At 41.1% G+C, this 24,332-nt stretch overlaps 1 protein-coding gene across 2 annotated transcripts in view; it reads right to left on the reverse strand.

Annotated features, from left to right (window-relative positions):
• Positions 1-19,142, reverse strand: part of LOC142109666 (integrator complex subunit 2-like) — a 66,513-nt gene extending 47,371 nt beyond the window's left edge. Inside the window, exons 1-9 of one of the 2 annotated variants that reach the window (XM_075193732.1) lie at positions 18,669-19,142; positions 17,496-17,798; positions 6,203-6,341; positions 5,872-5,974; positions 5,341-5,454; positions 4,009-4,139; positions 3,643-3,816; positions 1,729-1,949; positions 1,146-1,271 (exon numbers count right to left, since the gene is read on the reverse strand). In XM_075193732.1, coding sequence (XP_075049833.1) covers positions 1,146-1,271; positions 1,729-1,949; positions 3,643-3,816; positions 4,009-4,139; positions 5,341-5,454; positions 5,872-5,974; positions 6,203-6,341; positions 17,496-17,788 — 1,301 coding nt within the window. In that variant the 5' untranslated portion in view covers positions 17,789-17,798; positions 18,669-19,142. Of the gene's footprint in view, positions 1-1,145; positions 1,272-1,728; positions 1,950-3,642; positions 3,817-4,008; positions 4,140-5,340; positions 5,455-5,871; positions 5,975-6,202; positions 6,342-17,495; positions 17,799-18,489; positions 18,582-18,668 lie in introns of those variants that run through there. The other variant, XM_075193733.1, reaches the window with a different exon arrangement.
• Between the last annotated feature and the right edge of the window lie 5,190 nt (positions 19,143-24,332).

A 24,332-nucleotide genomic window follows, 5' to 3' on the forward strand; every position in this document is an offset into this window, starting at 1 on the left:
GAGAGGTTGGTCAGCTTGATACATTAAAGTTAACTAGTTAAATGCCAACTCCACGCTCCCCTCATAAAACCCATGGTAGCAGTGTCCCCCCCGATAGGATGAAAGAGAAATGGGATATTTTCCATACCCAATTTGTCTGAACAATCTATACATATTTTCTTTTTGTGGCCTTTAAAAGCACCATATGTTTTTAGTATCAGGTGTAGCTTTGTTATAAACAGACATGCACTAAAGAAAGAAATATAAAACATAAGTAACTAGTCCTTGCAATCATAAATGTGAGCAGCAGACAAAACTGGTCTCCAATCTTATGATAATCTATATACCTGTCAGTATAGGGCTCACTGGTTCAGAAGATGAAGGGCAGCATTAAAGAAAGCAGAAAGCCGATACCTTAACACTTTTACACCCTAACCTCATTCCGCAAAGTGTCAAAGGTATGCTGAATCACTGGAAGGGTAGTTCGATATCCCCATAAAACATTCTTCCAAAACATGGGAAGCAACGCAAAATGCCACAACAGTTCTTGCTACACATGGAAAGTGTTGGGCTTTTTTGGCTGGTTACCCGATTAATTGCGCATCAGATGTGGCAAGAGGCAGGTTGTATTGCAGGTCTGATTAAGTAATGTGCACCACATTCCTTGTGAGCATTACCCATATTTATCTGGCTTCTACAGACACCAAAAGTCATTGCCCATCTTAAGATAAGCAAAGAGAACTTCTATAAGATGGGTGCAAGCCATATGTCACTGTTGCTGCATTGTTAATTGCTTCTCCATATAACAATAACACGTTGCTTAGGTAGTTTTAACAATTGTGAGCATCTGAGACACATTGATCAATTTCTTAAAATTGCAATTGCATATAAAACAAGAAGGATAGTCATTGATAATAAGACTGATTGGTTAAAAAAAAACAAAAAACCAAAACCACAACTGACACTGTCACTACCTTGAAGTCTGAAGACAATTGCTGATAGACCAGAGCCTATATCCATTCATTTCAATACTTTCTAGGGGAGCATTAGGACAGCTGCTGTAGCTCACATTCTTGTTGCGGTTATGAGCATTAACCAAACTTATAAATAAATTATTTCATATACACCTGACATAGAAGTAAAGCTCAGGCCTGTGCATAGCTTACCTGACAAGCGTGGAAAAGGCGAGCAGCATACAGAAAGAAAGGGAGACAAACCGCACTCCAGCTGGAGTCGCTGGTGGACGGCTGGTCATGAGCTGAAGCACTTGCTCCGCTTCTTCATCTGTTGGCCTACAAGGATAATATAAATGCCATAAGCAAAGCTGTGAAGCAGGAGAATGGCAGCACTGGAGTATCTCCATAAGCAAAGTACAGTTCTAAACACAGAAAATCCTTATGGTCAATTTATCAAGTTTAGTAATCCTGATATTGTGAGTAACAAGGCTACTTGTTAATGTGCAATATGACTTTCTCAATTCAGTGTTATTATTATTTTGCATTTGCTGTGAAAGTCGCTAACCAAACATGAAATCTTCTGCATAACACAAAAATCAAAGATCAGAACAAAATTACCACTAGATTATAACTTCAGATTGCTGGCTAATGGCATGTGAACACTTTTCTTTAATACTTCACACCTCAGATATTTGTCCAGAGCTCCATACAGAAGGAAAAGTTAATTCATTTGTTGCAATAGCTACAATGGATTTTATGAAAAAAAAAGAAAAGAAATGAATAGGGTACGTACTTAAGCCCAGCAATTCCCATCAAGGCACAGTATAAACGTAACAGGGCACTGGCTTTGACTACATGTTCCTCTTTGAGCCCACAATAGACAGGAATTCTATACTCAGTGTCGCCCTCCTCTGGCACTTGTGTGTTTTTCTCAGCTGGGAGAATGCCCATTAACTCAGACAGGAGCTGCTTCCTCATTTGCCACAGCACAGAACTGCTGTTTTCTCTTCTTCTCTAAGGAGAGAGTATTAACAGTAATGATGCCACATTCTGTTAAACAAAATAAGAAGAATTCCTAGACAAAATTGCAAACTTTTCAACCACTTGGAAGGGACAATTAAGAAATAGAGAAGAAAAATAGAATAAAGAAGTTATAGCAACAAATAAAATCAAAAGTTTTAAAAAACAAAACAAAAAAAACAAAAACAAAAAAAAACATTAATACAAAGTAATTTCCCTTGCCTCCAATATTATTAGTTTATTGAGTTCCTCATGACCCAAAGTATATTTTGCTCTCTTTACCAAACTGGTAAACTTGGACCTCCTTTCACAAGAACCCCCTGTTCAACCTGTAAATTAGAACCTGATTTAGTGCCCTCTACGTCCCAGTCTCTAAATCTGTTGACCAAGGCTTTTTTTCAAGCCCTCACCCTTCCATTCCCTCCTAGTCCATATCTTATCCCCTACCTAACCCACTACCCTAACTTATGTTAACATGTGCATCTCAAGTCCATGCCTAAGTTTACACACTATGATTTATGTTCCCAGTATCCACTCTATTTTGTGAGAACAGAGTTTCTGGCTTTAAAAGGATATTTTGTGTAAAAGCTGAAATTACATTACTGTATTTTTCAATTGTTAAGGTTTTGATGCTTTCAATAAGTTAACATTCAGTTTACCATTAATGTAAATGTTTGGTTAGAGAATGTACGTCTTGTAACCTCTTTTGAACCCATAACCAATTATCTCATTTTACTGAACACATCCTACACTGAAATGTTTTTATTGGTGATTTTCATTTCAAATCACACAAAAAACTAAATATGCTGTTCACATAAGTATTCAATCCATGTTCTGGAAGTTTACACTGGTGAAAAAAAAATAGTCAAGGGATCATTATTCAGGTAATGAAGATGACATTTGCAAAAATGAAGACTAAAGAGCAACCCAAATAAGAGAGTGCTATAGTAATACAAAAACACATACATTAGGAAAAGGGTACAAATCAATATCCAAGTGTTTGACTGTCCCAGTGGAAACTGTAGGTTCAATTATCAGGAAGCGAAGCTACATCAAACCACCCAGACACTGTCTAGATAAGGGCATCCCTCTAAACTCTCTGCACAAAACAAGGAGAGTTGGAGGAGGAACCGCAGAGAGACCAACAATCATTTTGAAGAAGCTACAGATTTCAGCAGCGGTGACTGGTGTAAAGATGCACCAATCAACCATATTGAAAGCTGTGCATAACACTGGCCTGTACGGGAGGGTGGCACAAAAGAAGCCATTACTCAAAATGAACCATGTTCATACACATCTGGAGTTTACCAAAAAGCAGTAGCCCATTTATAATGTGGGAAATGGTTTTGTGATCAGATGAGACTAAGAAAGAGCTTTGTGGTGCAAACCTAAGCCTGTCCACACCTCAATAATATCATACCTACAGTGAAGTACGGAGCTGATAGTATTAAGTTCAGTGTAGAATTCGTTACTCAGTAAAACAAGAGAATTGTATGTGAACTGCTTGTGAAACATAGTTTGAGATCAACAGACATCTTCTTTAACAATGTGTATGCCAGGACTTCATTTAAGTTGGTTACACCATTAGCTAATATTAACTAACAAGAAAACCTTATGCAATTTCTAGGTTTCAATAAAAGGACATCACCACTGTAAATATATACCCAAGATGGCAATGCAATCTCACCAGCTGACCATTCCGAATAAACGTTCCAAACCAGGTCCGAACTTTAGCATTGGTCCCAAGGAGCAGCCCGCTCACAAAACACACCATGTTGCTCACACCATCATCATCAGCCTCATTTTTAGTATGGTCCAGCATTAAAGCCACACCAAGCCCTGGAAGGTGGCATTCTTCTACCTGTCACATATAAGAATTATCCGAACAAGTTAATTAAGTGGTTTGGGTTAAAAAATAAGTTGTGTAGTATGAACATATCCATAATTTGCAACCAGCAGACATTTTACTATGCCTCATGCCATTATGTTTTTAAACAATCACCAATAAGAATAAGAGGATTTCCTATAATCCAATCAAAGAGTGGCTTCTTACCACCATTCCTCGCACTTTAAGAGCCTGAGACGGATTCATCTTGCACAGCTGACGCAACGCTTCAGTTCTGCGTCTCCCTCCAGCACTCTCCTCATCTTGGCGCTCTCCGTTCTTTATCAAACTGCTGCAAACTATTATAAATAGAGAGTGAAGCGGTAAGTGCTGCTGTTAATGCTTCTACAAAATAGTGTGGGGTATAAACTGCATTAAGTGTGTCAAATTATATATATATATATATATATACACATATACATACACATACACACACACACACACACGTTAACCCGTGCATGATACTCATGCATTCTAGTCAAATCTAGCTACTTAAGGTGTTAAAAAGGTTCTTGTCATGCATTTGGGCCATAGCCCAGGCCTCAACCACCAACCACTCCCCACTGTCACTTCTCCTTCAAGAAATATATATATATATTTTTTTTTTTTTTAAATCTTTATAAACACTTTTAACAATTAACAAATTAAATTAACAAATTAAAAACATCTTAGTATACCAAATTTCAGCCCTTTCTGATTTTTTTTTTCCACACACACTAAGAATTTAGTAGGTCAGTGTATAACTCCGCCCAGCAGGTGGCGCTGCAGCTTGGTTTTATTTTTTCCACACAGACAGACAGACTAACACACGCCACTAGACATTTATATATTAGATTATATATTAGATTATATATATATATATATATATATATATATATATATATATATATATATATATATATATATATATATTTGGGCAGTTAATACATTGTGGCATGTGAATGGTTGTATAATAATAGAACCCACTGCTATCGCTACTTGACATTAGGTTTTAAATTTGGGCCCTGGTAAAGTAGGATTTTTACGCACCATAAAATCTGTTTCTTTGACTCCATTGGGTGACACTGCGCACCCTCATTTTGCTCTAAAAATGGTTCTGCTCTGTTTTAGTTACTTTGTTCTGGTTTTTGTCTTGTTGTCTTTTCCTCTCTGCTTGGTTATACAAAACTGAGCTTGCTTTGACAGAGGAGTCCACCTACTAAACCCCAATGTACCGCAGTGCCCCCAATGGTAGGAAAGAAAAAGTAAGAACAGGGACTATTGTCTTTTTGTGCCAGAAAGACTTGCAACAATCTCAATAAAACAGCCTAATTGGATTAGAATAAATGTTATTAGTAATTGGATTTTAATGTGAAACTATGTCAACTTTAAGGTTGATTACATGAGGAAGCTGTTATGCAGCTAACTAGGAATATATTGAGTCCTGGTAAAATACAGGAACATTTACAAAGAATAAATTCAGAGTTACTAATCCTCTGCAATGATCTAGAAATCACTCGCCTTCATTGAAGCTGTCTGGAACATTAGCCACCAGCAGACACAGAAACCAGGCCCCATTGCGAACATGGAGCAGAGCTTCAGCCATATCAGTGATCGGCAGGAGCGTATGCAATTCTGTAACAGAGAAGAGTGTAGCAATACAGTAAAATGTCTGATATTTATATTCATTTAGTAAAAGTGTTGAGTCATGTTATTACAATTACCATTTATGAAAGATTAAACCAAAACAAACTAAAAAAGTTACAACAGTATTCCTATCCATATTATTTTAAATGATGTGGAAACTGAAAACTTCAGAGTCCTTTATTATATGTTAAAAAGACAAGTTCTCAAGTTGCTTCTAAGCAATGAATCAAGCCCATCTCCTAAAAGCACAAAGTGGTCACCGTTTCATGATTTCTTGCACCTGAGTTTAACTAAATGAAAATGACTTCCCTGACTAAGCATTACAAAAGCATTATCATCCAAACCCATCAAAGCCTTTCAAACTGATATTCAGCAGTCTGCCAAATACCCAACATCCTGTAATACCTGCTTGTAAAATGCAGAGCACATCTGCAGCTTCCTCCATGTGCACAGGACTTTCAAACAGTTCTGAGGACTTCAGAAAGTATTCACCATTCGAATCTGCAACCTACAAAAAAAAAAATAATAAAAAAAAAAAAAATGGTAAAAATGTCATGATACAATAGGAGAACTATAAATGAATAAATAAAAAAGGAAAGGTGCAAAATAATAAAAATATTACGTGCTCTTCCATTAAACATTTGTTTCTATAATTTGGAAAATACATGTAGAAGCAGTGGTTCAGCATTTTAAACTGAAACATATTAAACCTAACTTTATTTCAAGAAACTCATACCTTATTCATTATTGCCAACAACTCACTGAGCACTAGCCGCAACCGACGAGGAGAATCACTGTGCTCAAACTCCAATGTCAGACCATGCTGAAGCTGTGATACCAAGATACTTTCTCCAGTACCGCCTCCAAGCTTGTGCCTAGGGAGAATATTAGCCAATGAACAATTACTATAAACAACAACTTCTTACACCAATGTCACCCAGCACCTATTGCCAGAGTGCTACACCCGGCTGTTTTTACTTGCCACCCAGTTCTTGGAGCCAAACAGAGTCCTATATTCAGAATAAACCATTGTTTCTCCTACTAGAACAGGCACTATGTGAGCACTACAGCCAGCTGTGTGTGTTAGACCACTGACCATCAGTCCTGGCAGGTGTGGGTAATAACCACCAACAGTTTTCCATATTATTACAACTGTCCCCACCCGGATACTTTTTAATGCTACCCAGCTGGCAAAATTTTCTGGGCAGAACACTGTGCACACAAAAGAGACAAACAGAACTCTCTAAAATATAATTTGACAAGATCAGTTGGATAACAGGAAAAGCTACAGGATTATTTTTTTTGTAATACCTGGTTGCCATGCATTAACATGTTGCCTCTACACACAAAAGAACTTCTCAAAATAAAGTTTTCAGCTTACATCATGGTATATTTTGGAAATATTGTCGAGTAGAACACCACAAAATTCTCAGCTGTTGATATTAGTAAAAAGAGGATTTTTGACTCACCGTAAACTCCATTTGTCATAGTTCATAGGGGGGACACTGCTAGACAGTGGTCCTAGGAGTCAAGGCACTTTAACAAAAAAAAAAAAAAAAAAAAAAAAAACCACAGGAAGGGGTATATAGAGGAGGTCCCTCAATGGACTATGAGAAATGGATTTTATGGCGAGTCAAAAATCCTCTTTTCTCTTACGTCCTATTGGAGGATACTGCTAGATATAGGAGGCATACTAATGCTACCCCTAAGGGAGGGATTGCTCAGACACTGCTGTTCGCAAAACCCTAGAAGCCAACAAACCACACTTGTGCTCAAACAGGTCAGTGGTTTTGCGAAGTCCTGCAGTTTGGTCTACATAGCACCTAAGTGCTCTGACCACGTCCAGGAGTATCAAGGACTGATCCGAAGACCATAAACTCAGAAAGAAGGCAAGTACCACAACCTCCTGATTCAAATGTAAGCGAGAGACAACTTCTGGAACAAAGGAGGGCTTGGCGTAAAGCACCACCCAGTCTAAATGAAAAACTAAGAAGGGTGGAGCACAAGACAACACCCCCAACTCAGACACTCGGTGTGTAGAATACTACATCAGTAGAAAAGCCACCTTCCAGGTAAGATACCAAAGCTCCACAGAGTCTAAAGGTTCAAACAATTCTTTAACTAAGGCTTGAAGAACCAAATTTAGATGTCATGGCTTAACCATGTGAACAAGCAGGGGTAGCACATGAAGCACCCCCTGTAAAAAGGTGGGAACCTTCGGCAAGATGGCCAACTTGCGCTGAAAGAACACAGACAGCACTGGAACCTGCAACTTCAAAGAATATAAAACGCAAGCCCTTGTTAAGGCCTGCTTGGAGGTTGAAACGAGAGTTGTGGGAACAATTAGTATTACACCAAAGAACATATGCCTTCCTGACCCGATAGTTGCTTGCCGCGGAGGAAGGAACTTCCAGGTTTTAATCATTGTTTTTACTACAGATGTGGAAAACCCCTTTGCCTGGAGAATCATAGGTTTCAATAGCCACGCTTTCAAAACCAGCCATTACGGGAAGATCCTAGTACCATGCTCGGCAAGCCCAATCTGGAGCAAGTAGAATGGCCCTCACTCATTTTGAGAACCCTCGAAAGCATGGGAATTGAAGAAAAACAGGAAGACCAGGTGAAACTGCCACAGGATCACCATGGCGTCCATGAATCCTGCGGCTGGATCCCGGGATTTTATGTTTAATAAGGGAACCTTGAAGTTCAGCTGGGATGCCTTCAGATCTGGCCGATCCCCACGGTGGACTAGAAGGTCGAATACTTCCCTGGAGAGACCATTCTCCTGGATGGAACGTGTTGTGGCTGAGATAATTGACCTCACAGTTTTTCCCTGGGATAAAGACTGTTCCGCCCACAACATTATTTTGGAAGCTTCTTTCATGGCTCTGCTACCCTTGTAGCATTGTCTGACTGGACTCTCCGCGACTTTCCTCGAGGAAAGCTCAGAGCTTGAACTAGTACGTTATAAGTTGTCCAACGCTGCAATGCATTGGCCCTTTACAGGGGATCCGCTGGATCTGCTGAAGGGGTAAAAGGTCCAAAACTTGGGATGCTTTCGAATGACCCGCGTAACTGGCAGAAAGGGTCTTTTTCCCCATCTGTGGCCTTTAGTATGAGCTGGCTTAACCATGCTCCAAATAGGGAAATGCCATCAAAAAGCACAGCTTCCATGGTGCCCTTAGAATTAGGGATGTGCACCGGCGACTTTTGAGGTCTCGTGTTTTGTGTTTTGGATCCGGATTTTCGTTATTTTTGGGGTTCGGATTTGTCTCGCAAAACACTTGACGAAAGGTCTCGGTTCGGATTTAAGGTTTTGGATTCAGATTTTTTTTGAAAAAAACATAAAAAGTTTAAAAATCAAGTTTTTGGGCTTATTTTCACTCCTAGGCTATTATTAACCTCAATAACATTCAATAACAAGCATTTCCACTAATTTACAGTGTATTCTGAACACCTCACAATATAGTTATTAGTCCAAAACGTTGCAACAAGGTATCTTTCTGGACTGCGTAGAGGAGTGGGTCACCACAATATATATTAAAAACCCTGAACTTTTATGATTCGCACCAATAAATGTACCTGGACTGCGTAGAGGAGTGGGTCACCACAATATATATTAAAAACCCTGAACTTTTATGAATCGCACCAATAAATGTACCTGGACTGCGTAGAGGAGTGGGTCACCACAATATATATAATAAGAAAACCATCAACTTGTTTGATTCGCACCAATAAATGTACCTGGACTGCGTAGAGGAGTGGGTCACCACAATATATTAAAAACCCTGAACTTTTATGAATCGCACCAATAAATGTACCTGGACTGCGTAGAGGAGTGGGTCACCACAATATATATAATAAGAAAACCATCAACTTGTTTGATTCGCACCAATAAATGTACCTGGACTGCGTAGAGGAGTGGGTCACCACAATATATTAAAAACCCTGAACTTTTATGAATCGCACCAATAAATGTACCTGGACTGCGTAGAGGAGTGGGTCACCACAATATATTAAAAACCCTGAACTTTTATGAATCGCACCAATAAATGTACCTGGACTGCGTAGAGGAGTGGGTCACCACAATATATTAAAAACCCTGAACTTTTATGAATCGCACCAATAAATGTACCTGGACTGCGTAGAGGAGTGGGTCACCACAATATATATTAAAAACCCTGAACTTTTATGATTCGCACCAATAAATGTACCTGGACTGCCTAGAGGAGTGGGTCACCACAATATATATTAAAAACCCTGAACTTTTATGAATCGCACCAATAAATGTACCTGGACTGCCTAGAGGAGTGGGCACTGGGCACCACAATAAAATATATAAAAAACCTTCAACAGGTCTGCATTACACTACACATACGGCTGCTCCTCCATCCTCTCCATCATATACATGTTGGAGTTTTAGCGTGTGACAACCTCTTGTTTTTGATAATGTCAGTGCATTTTGAATATTTTTCAATTTGCCCCACACCACTGAATGTACTTTATCTATGATACGCATCTATCTATCTTGACTGCGTAGTGGGGTGGCCCCGGTACCCAATTTGATACCGGGGCCACAATAAAATAAATACACCCTCCACGTGTCAGAATTCCACCAAACAAGTATCTGGACTGCGTAGTGGGGTGGCCCCGGTACCCAATTTGATACCGGGGCCACAATACCTCCTCCAAACATGGTACAGACAATTCGTCATTGAGATCCCATCAAGTATGTTAAAGACAGACAGGGTCGAAGTGTTATTGGTTGACTTTGTAAACCAAAAAACTGTCCCTGTTGCACATAGTCGTGCAATGAAGACTGACTTTTTCATTTAAAGGCACCATCTTTCAAGTGTAGTGTTTGTAAGTCTAAGTCATATTATACTTTTGGTAAAATTGGTTTATTTTGTTCCTCTTTATGGTAACTACTAATAGAATTAAAGTATTAAATAGAAGCGGCAGTTCCTCTTTATGGTAATTAGTAATAGAATTAAAGTATGAAATAGAATTAAAGTATGAAATAGAATTAAAGTATGAAATAGAATTAAAGTATGAAATAGAATTAAAGTATTAAATAGAGTGGTATAGAGTTGTAGTGTGGTATAGATAGAGTGGTCCCCACAATATAATAATAAAACCCTCAACTGGTCTGAATTCCACCAAACAAGTATCTGGACTGCGTAGTGTGGTGGCCCCGGTACACAATTTGGTACCGAGGCCACAATATAATTAAAAAATTGGGCATCAACTGTCACCGTTGTTTAATATCTGATACACCTAAATATGGACTGCACAGTGGAGTGGCCCCGGTAGTAAATTTGGTGCCGGGGCCACAATACCTCCTCCAACTTCCAAGTGTAGTGTTTATAAAGACAGACAGCATCGAAGTGTTATTAGTTGACTTTCTTAACCCTAAAATTGTCCCTGTTGCAAATATTCGTGCAATGGACAGTTACTTTTTTATTGAAAGACTCAAGCTTTCAAGTGTAGTGTTTATAAAATATAAACAACAATACAGTAGTTTTAGAGCACGTCAATACCTCGTTTTAAATTATGACACGGCATTTTACTTTTGGTTTAATTTCTTGAATTTTTTTAAATTTGGTTTTACTTTTTGAACATGGCAAACGACTGTTGATTGGTCATATAATGCAAAAAAAGATGGAATTGTCGTTGGGCCCTCACACCCACCCTTATGTTGTTGAAATAGGACATGCACACTTTAACAAACCAATTATTTCAGCGACAGGGCCTACCAAACAACTTTGGCTGAAATGATTGGTTTGTTTGGGCCCCCACACCAAAAAAGCTATTCATCTCTCCCTGTACAGACTAAACAGGCTCTACTGAGGCAAGATGTCGTCCTCATCCTCAACCTCTGATTCCTCTCCCCCTACAGTGTGTACTTCCTCCTCATCACACATTATCAATTCGTCCCCGCTGGACTCCACAACCACAGGTCCCTCTGTAGTATCTGGAGGGCAGTGCTGTACTTCATTGAGGAATTGATTATTCATTTTTATAAACATCATTTTTTCAACGTTGTGAGGAAGCAACCTCCTTCGCCGCTCACTGACCAGGTTCCCCGCTGCACTAAAAACTCTTTCCGAGTACACACTGGAGGGGGGACAACTCAGGTAAAATAGAGCCAGTTTGTACAGGGGCTTCCAAACTGCCTTTTTTTTCTGCCAGTAACAATATGGACTGTCTGACATGTCTACTTGGATGGTGTCAGCAAAGTAATCATCCACAATTTTTTCTATTGTGACAGCATCCAATGCAGCGAGAGTAGACATGTCTGCAATGGTTGGCAGGTCCTTCAGTCCGGACCAGATGTTATCAGCATCCCCGCCAGTGCCTCTTTTGGGAAAACTGAGCTTTTTCCTCGCAGCCATAGATGTGGAAGAAAATGAGGGTGGAGCTGTTGGCATGTCACGGTCCTCTTCAGAGGACAATCTCCTGACCAGCAGGTCTTTGCACCGCTGTAGACTTGTGTCCGCCGGAAACAGAGACACAACATACGCTTTAAACCGAGGGTCGAGCACGGTGGCCAGAATGTATTCCTCTGACTTTAAAAGAGTGACCACCCTCGGATCCTGGCAAAGCGTACGAAGGGCTACATCCACAAGAGCTACATGCTTGGTGTAATCGCAATGGCTTACCAGCTCCTCCCTCACTTTCTCCAGCTGCTTCTGCAACAGCCTGATCAGGGGAATGACCTGACTCAAGCTGGCAGTGTCGGAACTGACTTCTCGTGTGGCAAGTTCAAATGGCTGCAGAACCTTGCACAACACGGAAATCAGTCTCCACTGCGCTTGACTGAGGCGCATCCCCACTCCTTTGCCTATGTCGTAGGTGGCTGTGTAGGCCTGAATGGCCTTTTGCTGCTCCTCCATCCTCTGCAGCATATAGAGGGTGGAGTTCCAGCGCGTCACAACCTCTTGTTTGAGGTGATGGCAGGGCAGGTTCATGCTTTTTTGATGTGCCTCTAGTCTGCGGTAGGCACTGGCTGAATGCCGAAAGTGTCCAGCAATTTTGCGGGCCACCGCAAGCATCTCCTGCACACCCCTGTCACTCTTGAGGTAATGCTGCACCACCAAATTAATGGTGTGGGCAAAACATGGGACGTGCTGGAAATTGCCCATATTTAATGCCCGCACAATGTTACTGGCATTGTCTGACACCACAAATCCCCATGAGAGTCTAAGTGGGGTAAGCCACTGGGAGATAATTTCCCTCATTTTCTCTAATATGTTGTCAGCGTTGTGCCTCTTATTAAAGCCTGTAATGCACAATGTTGCCTGCCTTTGCATGAGCAGCCATTTTGTAGATGCTGCTACTGATGCAGCTGTTGCTGTTGCTGCGGAAGGGGATGCATCTACCCAGTGGGCTGTCACAGTCATATAGTCCTTCGTTTGCCCAGAACCACTTGTCCACATGTCCGTGGTTAAGTGGACAGTGGGTACAACCGCATTTTTAAGAGCACTGAGGACACTTGATCGTACTTCTCTGTACATTTTTGGTATCGCCTGCCTAGTGAAGTGGAATCTCGACGGGATTTGGTACCGGGGACACAATACCTCCATCAACCCTCTAAATCCCACTCCACTGATGGCGGACACCGGGCGCACGTCTAACACCAACATTGCAGTTACAGCCGCAGTTACACGCTTTGCAATAGGGTGACTACTATCGTATTTTGTGGTCATGGCAAACGACTGTTGGACGGTCAATTGTTTTGTGAAAGACTTAGCGGTCTTACGACTTCCCCTCTGGGAAGATGACCGACTAACAGCAGCAACAGCAGCAGTGGCAGTAGTAGGCGTACCGCTGCAGGATTCCTCGGATGAATCCCGTATTGAGGAGGACTCAGTCTGGCTGCTGACTTGGGCTGCAGGACTGAATCTGATGGAGATTGTGGAGGAAGTTGACGAGGAGGGTGTTGCTGGTGTGTATCCAACTGGACCACGGGATTTAGGTGTCCCTGTACCGATGAGGGTCCTAGCCCCAGTTCCTGAACTAACCACTGAACTATGAAGGTTATTCAGGTGACGTATAAGGGAGGATGTTCCTAGGTGGGCAAGATCCTTACCCCTGCTTATTTGAGCTTTACATAAGCTACATATGGCCATACATAGGTTGTCTGGATTTGGATAAAAATAACTCCAGACCGAAGAGGTGCATTTTTTGGTCTTCTGACCAGGCATGACGATGGGCTTTTTCATCCCATGGACATCAGCTGTTTCCCCCCCTGGTGCCTCATTTACAATAACCACATCACCATCCTCATCATCAAGTTCCTCCACAGCGCCAGCTACATCATCAATAGCCTCCTCCCGAGCCACCTCTTCCCGTACAGTGATGGGAAGGTCAGGCTTGACAACCACCAACATCCTTGGACTCGCCTTGTGGATTTGTGATAATTTCTCTTTAGAAGGCAGAGTTGTTTGCTGTTTTGTTGCTGACAGCATAACTCTCTTCAATTTTTTGTAGGGGGGGGGGGGAGGAGGAGGAGGGCTAAGATCCGTGGGTGAAGCTGAACCACTAGTCATGAACACGGGCCAGGGCCTAAGCCGTTCCTTGCCACTCCGTGTCGTAAATGGCATATTGGCAACTTTACGTTTCTCCTCAGATGATTTTAAGTTTCTCTTTTTGCTACTTTTTCTTAACTTGGGCTTTTTGGATTTTACATGCCCGGTACTACGAGATTGGGCATCGGGCTTGGAAGACGACGTTGATGGCATTTCATCGTCTATGTCATGACTAGTGGCAGCAGCTTCAGCATTAGGAGGAAGTGGGTCTTGATCTTTCCCTACTTTATCCTCCAAATTTTTGGTCTCCATTATATGTAGCACAAGATACTGCAGAATGTGTGAACTTGGTAATATTGCAGTACCAATGAACTTATACTGCTGGATTGGTTTTGCAAATTTGGTTATAATTATTATATTTTTTTTTAAATTTTTTATTTTTTTTTATTTTTAAAAAACTTGGGAATAATGGGGAAATAACTATGCCCTTAGAAGCCCTTAGAAGCACAGAGCACAGGACACAGCACCACTGGACTGAACAGGACACGGCACAGGACCCAGCAGCACTACGGAACTCAGCAGGACAGAGCACAGGACACAGCACCACTGGACTGATACTGCAGAATGTGTGAACTTTGTAATATTGCAGTACCAATGGACTTATACTGCTGGATTGGTTTTGCAAATTTGGTTATAATTATTATATATTTTTTTTTTTTTTTAAATTTTTTATTTTTTTTTACTTTTTTTTTATTTTTTAAAAACTTGGGAATAATGGGGAAATAACTATGCCCTTAGAAGCCCTTAGAAGCACAGAGCACAGGACACAGCACCACTGGACTGATACTGCAGAATGTGTAAACTTTGTAATATTGCAGTACCACTGGACTTTTACTGCTGAATGTGTGAACTTGGTAATATTGCAGTACCAATGGGCTTATACTGCAGGATTGGTTGTGCAAATTTTGTGGTAATTAAAAAAAATTAAAGTAGTTTTTGGTATTTTTTTAAATAACTTTTTTTTATTTTTTTAAACACAGGGGAATATTGGGGAAATAACTATGCTCTTAGAAGCACAGAGCACAGGACACAGCACCACTGGACTGAACAGGAGACAGCACAGGACCCAGCAGCACCACTGACCTCAGAAGGACAGAGCACAGCACACAGCACCACTGGACTGATACTGCAGAACACAGGACAGCACAGCACAGCACAGCACAGAACTAAACAGCACAGCACAGAACTAAACAGCACAGCACGAGATCTACCAGGACAGAGGACCACCTAACACACCCTCCCTCTACCCTGATCAATGCCCGAGTGAAGATGGCGGCGACTAGCGGGGAATTTATAGGATCCGAGTATCGCGAGATCCGACAACGGGATTATGAGTCAGAGCCTCAGTTTCAGATTTGAATTTGGCGCCAATACCCGGATCTGTCTCGGATCCGCAACGTTCGGGTGGGCTCGGATTTCATAAATCCGAGTGCGCTCATCCCTACTTAGAATCCGTGTCCACGGACCAAAACCAAAGCAACTTCACTGCAATAATTAGTGCCGAGAGATTAGATATAACAGATATAGTATCCAAGAATGTCTGGCCTAGGAATTCAGATGATGCTCTGATGATATTGCCTTATTATCATAGCAGCTGTCTATCAAGCCTATTTAAGGCATTTGGGTGTGACTCACAGGCCAGCCCTTGCTAGATGTAAACTCCTATACCTGGGAGATGAGTGCATCTGACTTTAACTGCATTTTAATGGTGTTTAATGCATATAGGTCAGTGTAGGACCTGCATATAATGAGGTGCCCTTGACGCTGGGATGCAGGCTTAAATGTATTGATCAAAATATAACCGAATACCTCATATTTTCATTTTGCTAAATACACACAGATATGCAGTGTTACGGATAAGCACTGACAAATGTCTTTTGTTTTGTATACATATGGGCATTTATATTGCCATGCAGCTGGTACCATATACAATATGGGATATACCAAGCACAAGCTTGTTTTTGCTCTGGTTTTGTTTCATAGTATTCAAGAATGCCTGACCTAGGAATTCAGAGGATTCTCTGATGTGATCCGTTAGGTCCAACAACTCAGCTAGGGGCAACCATCATGTAGACCAGTGTCTTACTGTTCTGCCCAAGCTTAAATGGCCTTTTTTACCCAGGCTGTAGACATGACCGAACTGAAAATACTGCCAGCCACTTCAGAAGCGGAACAGACCAAGAAATCACATTTCTTGTCTGTGGCGTCTTGAAGTGAAACTTCCCCTTTGTACCGGAAGAGTAGTGGTTCTAGTCACCCGGGCTGGAGGTGGATCAACCTCTGAAATACTTTCCCATTTCACAGATTTCTCTACCGGTAGAGGAATCTGAACTTTCCTGGCATATGAAATCAGTGGTCAGGCTCTTTCCATGCCTCTGAAATCATGTCCAGTAATTGGGGAGATCAAGGAAAACAAATGAGCAGTTTCATATGCCTTTTAAAAAGCAAGAAACCAACTGCATGTGACAATTCTGGGTTCGTGAAACCTAAAGTCTGACGAACCCCTAACACCAAATTATCCATGTCCTAGACAATGGATGATTCTTCCATGATACCAGATTCCTCTTCCCCAGAAACTCTGGGAATTTCGCCCTCTTTCTCAGATGGGAGTGGAGTCGAGTATCCTAGTATTCTGTGACATCGGATGCTTGTGTGATGTTCTGTGTTATGCATTAAGCATGCGTTCCAATGAGGAAGAGGTTTTAGCCAATCTCTGGGCTGGTTCTGCAAGGGATTGCGCAAAGGTGAATTCCACATGGGCCACACCCGTAACGGGTATGACCCTTTGTGAATTAGACTTGTGTGATGCGGAAGTAGAATGGGAAGATTCCCCTACCTCACAGGCTCTGCACAGTGCCTCCGACTCAGACTGTCCACAAAACAATTTAGTGTTACGTTTTACACAATTATAATAACAGACTTTACAGCATTAGCCTTTTTAGAAGTCCCTTTGTCTGTCATGGTGTACAGATAGATAAATTAGATTAGATAAACACCAGTCTAAGCCTACTTGAGTATATACTCTATGCAGAGAACATAAATATATCAAAAGGTTTCAGTTTTGCAGGATTATATTCAGAATAGCTGTATTCTATATCTAAAGGGGGCCAGTGATTTTTATATAAAATGACAGGTATACCTGTAAAAATAGCCTATGCAAATAACTAATCTACAAAATATATCAAATCTATTTTAAGATGGAGATAAATTTGCAATATTTCTGTCAAAAATGGCCACAGAGAATAATAACAATACATTATGGTGTCTAGTTTAACCAATGGATTACAAAAGAAGAAAATTTTAGGTGAGGATCACAAACAGACTTGTGACAGAGTTAAAAAAAAAAAAAATACTTAAATAAGACAACCTTTAACGTGTTGGTGTCTGGAATGCACACCATGTACAGTTTAATACATTTGAGCCAATAAGTCAACACACCTTAGCTGTTGTTCTTTGTTGGCATCCTGCTCTAGTGCATGAAAATCCACAGACAGTAAGGCCACAATGGAATTCACTGCCTCCACTCCCGACAGAAGCCGGAGCAGCAACTTTTTGTCTTGAGCCCAGCTCTGGCTCTGGTCTGCTGGAGCACACAAAGCCATCCGAACCAGGCATGGCAGCAGAAGTCGCAGCTCTGGATCACTCAGAGCAGCCAAGCGGTCTACATCTACCTTCTGCATTGCTTCAAATGCATACGGGCTGACATAATGCAGACCTAAACTCTCACCCATTTTATTGCAGCTGTAAAAGAAAACAAAAATGAATTCAAGTTTTGTTAAAACTGTTACAGCTATTAATGAAAAACATTTGAAATTTGTTTCTCAAATCAAAGCTTATGAGGAATGACAGCAAATTAAGGGTCAATAACAATTAAAGAGTGGGTCACGAAGACCAAATCAGTGTCTTTCTGTGTTCATAAAAATGCCAGTAAAACAAAGCATCAAGAAGTGTGATAAGTGGCATTGATATTAATCACAAGTACAGTTCTATTTATGAAGACTAGTCACTACTCTGTACCAACTGTATTCTCTGTGGACACTTATGTACACTAAATGTTCTGCTCATTCAGGTCTGCGCATTGTTTTACTGCATGATTTAACCATAACAATATTTTACATAAACAGCCGAGTGTGTCATTTCCATCATCTGGTCATTACAATAAACACAGAGCATAAACAAATCAGTACCCTGCACTATAATTATTGGATGGATTTCTGTCCTCTGTTTAACCATGTAGCTATAAGGGATCAGGACAGTTTGTAGGTATCCATAAATATGAATGCAGAGTCCTTTTTGACAATTGCAATCAAAATATTTGTACTATTAAACTAATGTCACAAGCCTCCAAAGTTATATCCTGATATCTTTCACTGCATCAATGTTTCCCCAGTTTGTACATGCATTACACAAAGAAGCAAATAAAATGATTTACCATTCAACAGTCTGCTGTAGGAGCCGGAGCTAAAATATAGTTAAGCAGCCATAGAAGATGTGCACCAATTGATATCACTAGCAACTAAGACATTTAATAAAACACAGTATGAATAAACTCCATTGACTTTCTTTTCAGGTATTACAATCCCACTTGGACCTTTTTATACATAAAAGTACCTGAGACACCACCCAAAGGAAAGTTGTTGTTTTTGTTTTTTTGTTTTTTAAACAAAGCTGGTAGATCTGCCCGGAGACTCGTGGAGGTGTCAGGGATGTGACAGTTTGCTCATGTACAGGACAGAACGTTGTATACAGCCTTGTGTCTGGGTGCCCGGATCTGGCTCTGCGAACACACGCAGAGTCACACACATAATCTAACAGCGCCGATCCATTGATGCAGCGACACAGTGACTACTCCGTGTCCTCAATAGGAAACAGCAGACAGACTGAGAGCCGGAACCGATGTACAGTGTATGAGGTGCGATTGGGTGACGGATGTAGCGAGCAGCCGCAGCAGTGCACTTCCCCTGAAACATTAAGCACCGCCTATCAGGTCTTCGCAACCAATCAGAAGCTAGGCTGAGACTCAGAAACCGCAAAAGTCTCTATTGTTAAACTAGCGAGGCCTGTGATTGGTCGACATTTTAGTGTCGGGTTTGGTCTTTAGGGATTACAGGAAGGTTAAGACTAGTTGCCATTAGTCGGAAAGACACGGACTGCTGCTCGTGTAAAGTGGCTCATCTCTGTCTAATGTACTTACCCGAAGCTGTGATTTATGTATGTAACCCCCGTCACTGTGTGTAGTGTGGGTTACACAGGTTACACAGTGCACCTGCTTCTCAAGCCCTGCCTAGCTGAGGGGCATGGGTGTAATTGACCAGGGGGTCCCTACACATGCAGGTATTTTACTACAAAGTCTCTGTGTAAATAGTGAAACACAGGTGATGTCAGTTTGTAGTGCAGTGCAATAAAAGTCAGAATAATTTGGGCACCAGACCATCTCTATCACAAACTGGACTCTTTATTTACACTCCTCTAACTCCAGCATGATGATCATAATGGTTCCATCAATACAGTAATTACTCTCTCCAGCACAGTTCTTAATAAGGAATATGAATATGGTTACAAGTATATCTCCTTCTGCACACATCTTACACTGCTGGTGTCAGAGTAGATACCAGGGTCTCATGGTCACAGTAGTTCCACAGCTGTTCACAATTCAGCCTCTATTTCCAGTACACACATGCAGGAATCACAGGATGACTTGCCTCCAGCACACGCTTGTTGCTTTGACCCTTTTTCTGTGTAGCTCACAGCTCTGCAAGCAGAGGTAAAATCCCTGGGCTATAACACTTTTCACTGATGTTCTCTCTGCCCCTCTCTGGGTTCCCCACAACTGCCCCTCTTTGCTACAACCCTCTCTCCAGGGGTCTCTGCTCTTATATCCCTTAGTGTATGCATGCTGCCACTTGCAGAAATCTCCCCCTTCTCTCCAGGGGTCTCTGCTCTGGGGACTCTCTCCTTATTCAGGACACACATTTCTTGCCCTGGCGCAGTCACCACGCTCCTGCTCCCAGGCAATGCCAGGGGAGTCTGGGAGGTCCCCAGCTTCTCACATCATCTCTCAGACTGGGCTGGGTTGTCACTATAGCAACCAGTCTGAATCACTGCTCTTTCCACAAAAACCTAACTCACCACTAGGGGGCATAACATGTAAATCATAGGTTCATTAAATAAAAAATGTCCATTAGCCATGTAAAATTAGACTCATGAACCACACATGCTGCATTGTTATATTGCAATTGCGGCAGCATCTGGACTAGTGTCAGTAAGTTTTGTGTTCTATATTTTTACTCACTTGCAAAAGGTATGGTTTAGATAAATTCCCCAAAAGTAATAAAAACAATATAATGTAGACAGATGTGAGTGAAATATAGTGGGGAATTTTAAACAACTCATCTTTTTGGGTGAGATCAATTACGAATAAACTACTGGTGAGTTAAATGAGTTGAGTCTTCCGCCCTCTTCTCTGTTATTTCATCAAGAATTCAATCTATCACCAAAAGTGCTCCAAGAAATTGAAATGTAGTTCTCACTGTGTGCCAATAAAAATAGTAAAAGTTCCCTCCCCCCTCCCCTTCCCTTTTTTTTTTCTGTATCCCTTAAAATTTGGAAGAAAATAAAAATACTATTGAAGTTAAAAAATAGTAAAAGTTACAGCGGACACTGCACACTAACAAAGGCTGCTGACATTGGGCAGTTAGGTCCAATGAAGCCCAAAGTGTACCCCTGCCGACAGAGACGCACCGGAAGTACCTGGCCAGCCATTTCCCTAAATCTTCTCTTCCGGTCAATCTGGCGCCATCTCAGACACTCCCATGGGCATCACAAGCTGATGAAAATAGGCCTCCCAGTGTCATATATTCAGAAAGGAGATTTGTAGATCCAAAGTGGCTTGGAGTTTCTTTTTATCTGTCACACAGCTGTTTCCACCACGAAGAGTTAAAGCCTGCAACAACTTTTCACTATAACCTGCTCATCTGCACAAAGAACTGCCTTTCTGTGCTAGTAGCTCCACTTACTGGTGAAAGTTTATATTGTAAGCGTTCATTATTGCTTTTACTGCTGCCCTAAAATCTTAAGCTTGTAGCACCATCTGCTGGAGAACGCTAATATTGCCAGACTTAATGCTTGCAATTGCAACCACCTCACACTTGTATTTAGCATCCCACTATCTCTCAACAGGTTGACTATTATGTGATTGTGGGATGGGCTGCCATCCTGGCCTCATGGCTCCTTATACCTCTTTGCAGGGGAATGTAACTGAAGGTAACTGTATTCCGCACCAATTATGTGATCCGGTGTGGACTTTTCTCTTATTTACTACGGTACCACGCCTGACGCTCATGGGCAAAGACAGGAGAGACCCTGCAAAAGGGGACTCTGGGAAGCCTCCAAGCACCCCACAATGTTCTGATCTCAGACAATTTCTGAAGGTTTCTACACCTTCCACTGCTCCTTTGAATTCACCTGCAACTTCCTCACTTCACTCACCAGCCTCTCATCTATTTTCTTACGCTGATATGGCGTCCTCCGATCTGACCCCACAGAGCAGTCAGGTCCACAGCGCTATTCTGCAACTTATTAAATCACTTCCTACAAAGGAAGTGCTACAGACGAAAAAGGACTTTCAAGTATTGCAGACCAGACTCCATGAGACAATCCGCAAGGAGGTAGCCCATCTTAGGTCTGATTTTGCCCAGCTGGCATCCAGATTGTCCATCTTAGAAAGCCACAGGGAGGAAACAGAGGGCCGACAAGACCAACTTTCAGAAGCCCTGGAATGACAGGCGCAAGAATTCCAATTGCTTCACACCAGGGTAGACGACCTAGACAACAGAGGTCGTAGAAACAACCTGAGGATCCGCGTCATTCCCAAAGCTATCTCGCTCCAGGAATTGGTCCCATTTCTCACGTAAATATTCAACGAAATATTGGGTGAAGATCCACATGAATGCATTCACTTCGACAGAGCACACGGGGCGCCCAGTCTTACACACAAAAGGAGGGGATCATCCAAAAAGTAAGAAGCCTGGAATTGATTATGATGGACAGAAGATACAAAAATAGTTAAAGTTAATACAGATCAGCTGTAAAGTTGAGATATGCTTTTCTGTAATATTTTCAATTAGATCTTCACAATGGAGAATTGACCACCATCCAAAGGAAGGTACATGCTCAAAAAATAATATAATGTGTACTGTATAAGAAATATGTGAATATAAAGTACAGTATATCAAAAATTGAATGGTCCACACTATATTATTTTTATTTTTGGTGGGGTTCTGTGCTGGATCTTTTGCAAGTGAGTGAATACATTTTGGAAGTCTCTTTGGGAAATTCTCATCAGTCTTAAGCAGCTTTTGAGTACATGTATTGGACTGAAAAGTACTATTTGGGTGTGGGTTGTGATTTATAATATATCTCTTTATTTCCCATTAGAAACTAGCGGGCATAAAATTTATAATCACAGTGAGACGCACGCCTGTTTGTGTAGTGTATCCGTGTTTTTTCATACTGCACATGCTCAGAAATTGAATGTACATAACTGAAGCTATTCAGACCTAAACATTATAACTCCTTGTGCCTCAAGAGGCATGACAGGGGAGGGAAAGGGTCTTGCAACATAAGCAATGTATAGTGAGGGCATGTTAGAGCAATTAAATATGGATTAAGACTGGCATGTACTTGTAGGTATGGCTGAAAAAGAGGTGGTCAGGGGCAGGAGTAAGAAGTTGATGGTGAACACCCCAACTAGCGAACTACATGTAATTAGAGGTTTGTAAATTATTCACAGACGCTTACTGATACTTTAGTAGTCGCTTGATCATAGTTTAGGATTTGCTGAGCGTGCTGTAGGGAAGTTTTGACACATGTTGAAAAGTTCTATCTGCTGTATTAGCTAGGTTATTCATATTTAAATGATGTTTCATAGAAGTATACTACATATAAAATAAAAAGGGTTTTGGACATGATCAGATGTAAGTGTCTGAGGGGTGTTGTCAAGCAGACGTCTCTGCTTCTCATTCAGAATTTGACGCATCTTAAACTCTGAATATGGCTTATACATGATGATTTACATGCAACATTTTCAAACACAAATTACTCTTGTGTTCAATTCTGAATTAGGCCCATAGGGTTCAAACACAACGTTCTATTTCTTGGCATCTCCTCTCTCCTCCAGGAGAGGGAAGTTGGCTCTTAGTCGTGGTCAGCTGCCAGTGCCTGGGCCTACACAGGAGGAGTGGATGCATGTCTCCAGTGTTTGGAGTGGTCAGATGGAGACTGTCAGTCATTGCAGTCCTGCACTGGGCACAGGGAGGCTGAGAAGGCCATTCTTTTTGAATGGCAGCTTTTCCTGGTTCTGGGCCTTAGGAGGAGGCTGCAGCATCTCCTCCTTAGCAGGCTTCCTTCACTGAGGCAAATTAAATCTCTATTAGATAAGAATCCCTAAATGTAATGCATTAACAGAATGATTTTTATTTTCTACATATTACATATCCTAGAATACCCTCCTTCTACTGTCTTCCAAAATTACACAAACAAAAAAATCCCCTAGCAAGACCAATCATTTTGGGCATAAATTCCCTGACCTCAAGCCTGGGATGTTATTCAGAGCAATTACTACAGAAAGTGGTAATAAACTTACCATCTTATTTGAATATTCAAATTAAATAATAAGAATTCTAAAAGCAAAAAGGTGGGAAATGTATTTTATTTTGGTAACAGCAGATGTATTGTTATGTCTGTCTTGTTGCTACTAATAAATATTGTCCAATGTGATTAATGTGGTTCCAACGCACAGAGATTTAATAGCAAAAGATAGCAGGATTACAGCAAACCATGATGATGCATAAGAAGGTATAGCAAAATCCAGGAAAGTATAACCGAATACATTACACATGTGCCCCTGGTCCCAGGTCCAGCTTCAGTCTTGTTGTCTGCAGTCAAAGAGATTTCAATACTGGGCCAGGGGCTTGCTTATATACAGCAAAACAAAATTAGATCTAGGGCGCTTCAACAACCACAGCAGCCTTGAACAAACTGAATGAAATGAAATATACACAGATAACATTAAGAGAGGTCTTCATTGGTCCAGGGTTAACAATGTTCCAGTAGACTGCTGGGCTTAGGTCAGTTCATTTGATCTCTCTCCAAAGGTGGGGGAAACTTACTCCAACTGTTGCATATGTGTCTTCCTGACGAAAAAACAATTTAAACTGACCCATAAACAAAGTGCTTTTGAGTATTAATCTCATAACATTCATAACTTGCAATCTC

Source organism: Mixophyes fleayi, assembly GCF_038048845.1.
Source record: "Mixophyes fleayi isolate aMixFle1 chromosome 2 unlocalized genomic scaffold, aMixFle1.hap1 SUPER_2_unloc_7, whole genome shotgun sequence".
Lineage (NCBI taxonomy): Eukaryota > Metazoa > Chordata > Amphibia > Anura > Limnodynastidae > Mixophyes > Mixophyes fleayi.